Here is a 3,062-nt window from a genome sequence, read left to right as displayed (position 1 = left end):
TATATAGTGTATACCACGTCAAGTCAAGCCTTTCAGGTGGGTAGGGGACCAAGTAGTCCCAGCTCCACACAAGTCTCAATCTCTGCCCTCTAATGGGGTCCTCCACCCAACAAAGATATCTGAGAAAGAGAGAGAAAAGTCCACGCCACATTTCTACAAAAAGCCCATAGTGTTTGCTAGCTGCTTCTCATAATCTCATCTCACCTGCCCAACCAAGAAAATACTACAAAAGAGACAAATTTTGGGGAGGAATTTGAATTTCTTCCGCCATTAACTGTCTTCTTCCACATCTTTTCCTTTTGTATTAAACAGTTTACATCAAACCAGTCCCACTCACAAAGGAGTAGCACCCTCGTTCAATAAAGTGAGTGCTAGACATTAGACAGTATCAAAATTGCACGAATCCCTAGGAAAACAAATCCCCACCCCTTCCCTTTCTTTCTCCAACCTTCTTGGCCCACTTCTTCTTCCAAAATCTGTTCCAGATTCAGTTGGGGACTTGGGATGGATGGAACTGGGTCGGGTCAGGTCTCGGTCCCTGCAAATTACCAGGTTAAAACCGTTTTGGGTAGAAATGTTCAGCCCGACCCGAAGTAGGATCCCCCATGCAACACTATCTCCATCACGATGAAGAATCAAAATCTGTCGACGTGGATACGTATTCTATAGTTTGATTAGTAGACCTGTCACAAAAGTGTTTCTTCTTTTTTACAATATATAAATAGAACAAAGTTGAAGGCCATCGACGAGATCTAGAGGTTCTACATACACTACTCCTATCACCAGTCCTCCATGGATAGGGATCTTCATGGCCTCGGAGTTTTCAATACAGGCATGTCCTTGACTTGGGTATTTCTTCATATTAACTTTTGTCTCTTTGTTTTATTCATTATCTTTCTCTCCAATAAAAGGAAACGCCGTTCTTTGATTACTGAAGATGGCTGTTTGTTCATACTTGTGTTCCAGTTATTGAATCTCCTTTCTCATCAGACTTGTCGACTGGGTACCTTGAAGACGCCATAATTCAGTGGAGTAATCGCAGTAAACGGCGAAGAATGTTGTCATATTCTCATGACCGGACAATGAATGAACACTCAGAGGTTTCTTTATTTCTTCTTCTTTTCCTTCTATTGAGAGAGAGAGAGAGAACTCGAACTCATGCATTCAGTGTATTTTGCCACAGAAATACTGGGACATGGATGTTTATGGGGACCCGTTGGCGAATTTTTGCTACTTGAGAGGGAATTATGATTTAATTCCAGGTAAATAATTCTTCTTCTTCAATTACAGTGTTCATTACTTCATCATATCGGTTCTACAATTAATGGACCATCTTCAGTCAAGTAGATTTTTACCCAAAAATAAATAAAAAAAGAAAGTCAAGTAGATTACCCCAACTAATTTCTCATTCGTTTGGTTGTTTCTTTAATTTTTTTTTTTTAATGTGGAAAGCTATCAATGGAGCTCTATATAAATGCGTGAGATAATGCAAGCAAAACTTACATAGTTTTAATATAAGAATTACATCAATGCCAGTATGTTTGGTTTTCTTTATGATTTTTTTATTACTTTTTTTTTTTTGCATTCTAGGGTAGACTAGTGCTCCCATTCATTTTATAAACATGGTATCAGTTTAAACTCTTTTAATTGGTGTGCTTATCCTGTCGAATTACTCTCCAGAGACTTTGTATACGGTATATCTCCGGTGCTAAATCTTGTGTTTTTGCACTGTGCATATTTGTTTTTGCACTCTTGGAGGAGTGCAAATACAAATAAGCTGAGTGCAAAACCTTGTATACATATTTATAAACCTACAGTACATATTTGTATTTGTATTGTTTCCAAACTGAGCCAATGTTTGTGGTGATCACAGAAGAGAACTGCTTGAAACATTGGTGTTGGGAGAGCAGCACCATCAACCATGGTCTGGCAGGCGCAATGGAGAAGAAGAAAGGAGTGCCCGAGTTCCATGAAAGTCGCTCTGCCTCGTCTTCCTTTCACATGGACTCTCTGGCCACGGACCCGGATGAAAAGGACCCCTCATCTTCAAGTATAATTGCTTTCATTTCAAAAGTGATTCTACTAGTTATTTGTGACCTCTGTTGATCACTTTATCTTTTTTTAATTTCTGCTTTTAGTGAGACGATTACTTTCTTAATTGGGTCTGATGGGGTTCTCGTGTTTAATGCTATGAAGCAGAATGTGGGATGTTGAAGAAGAAGAAGAAGAGGGTGACGTACCCTTTTGATGTAGTAAAGCCGGGAGGGGAGGAAGGAGACGTGACCCTGGAAGACATAAATGAGAGAATGCTCATGCGTCCCACAAGGCCCATAAGGCATCCAGTGGGGGAGTTGGCCTATCGCCCTTGTGCGTCTGCAAATGGATTTGGTCTTTCAGGGAAAGCAGTGGTGGCCCTCACTAGAATCCGCACACAAGGAAGAGGCACTGTCACTATTATTAGGACTAGAGGTTAATTGATTGTAGCTTGCTTCTTCTTTTTTTGTTTTCTTTTAAGAACAGATCGATTCAATATTTGTATATGTGTTTCTGTACGATATAAATCTATAAAGATTTCAAGTGGGCTTTTTCTTTTTGCTTTGGATGGTTATATGCATTATTGGCCACAATTATGAATGTGAGAGGTAAGGTACATTTACATCTGACGCTTGTAGCTGATAAGTTAAGGCCATGTTTGGCTTGTTGATACAAATTAATTATAAGAGGTAGTACAGAAAGTTGAGAGAAAGTAATTCTTAATAAATTATATGAAATTCCTTCTACTTCCCTCTTATTTTCTATCAAACCAATAATAGCCCAAAGGAGGGAGACCTTGTTTCTCTCTCTCTCTCTCTTACTTTTTTGGTGGGTCATTTGAATTAAATGATTTAATTCATAGATTGGGGTGGGGATTTTTGGGATAGGTGGCAGAATTGGAATTTTCAATTCCATAATTAGTTTTGGGTCCATTTAGAGGTGGAGTTGAACCAGCTTCAGCAATTAAAAATATGGTTTTTAGCTGGGGAATTTGAAATTGATGGAGGAAGAATCATTTCAATTCAGGG

The 3,062-nt window shown here is 39.0% G+C and overlaps 1 protein-coding gene across 2 annotated transcripts; it reads left to right on the top strand.

Moving 5' to 3' along the window:
• The first annotated feature begins 527 nt into the window (after positions 1-527).
• Positions 528-2,659, top strand: LOC104611073 (uncharacterized). 2 transcript variants are annotated; one of them, XM_010277989.3, is made up of 5 exons: positions 528-832; positions 967-1,100; positions 1,184-1,262; positions 1,874-2,050; positions 2,197-2,659. In XM_010277989.3, exons 1-5 carry the CDS (start codon positions 793-795, stop codon positions 2,472-2,474), a joined length of 708 nt encoding a protein of 235 aa, XP_010276291.1. In that variant the 5' UTR covers positions 528-792; the 3' UTR covers positions 2,475-2,659. The 2 variants fall into 2 exon arrangements, with proteins under 2 accessions (XP_010276291.1, XP_019055591.1); XM_019200046.2 differs by having other exon boundaries at positions 555-832; positions 2,200-2,650.
• The last annotated feature ends 403 nt before the right edge of the window (positions 2,660-3,062 follow it).

The sequence above is a fragment of the Nelumbo nucifera genome, chromosome 4 (genome assembly GCF_055504915.1).
Source record: "Nelumbo nucifera cultivar China Antique chromosome 4, China Antique-T2T, whole genome shotgun sequence".
Lineage (NCBI taxonomy): Eukaryota > Viridiplantae > Streptophyta > Magnoliopsida > Proteales > Nelumbonaceae > Nelumbo > Nelumbo nucifera.
This window is presented reverse-complemented; position numbering and strand designations above follow the sequence as displayed.

Excerpts from the sequence above, each read along its gene's own strand:
- LOC104611073 (XM_010277989.3), top strand. The coding sequence starts at position 793 with ATGGATAGGGATCTTCATGGCCTCGGAGTTTTCAATACAG. Across the intron at positions 833-966 it reads CCTCGGAGTTTTCAATACAG|TTATTGAATCTCCTTTCTCA; the intron begins GCATGTCCTTGA and ends CTTGTGTTCCAG. Across the intron at positions 2,051-2,196 it reads AAAGGACCCCTCATCTTCAA|CAGAATGTGGGATGTTGAAG; the intron begins GTATAATTGCTT and ends AATGCTATGAAG.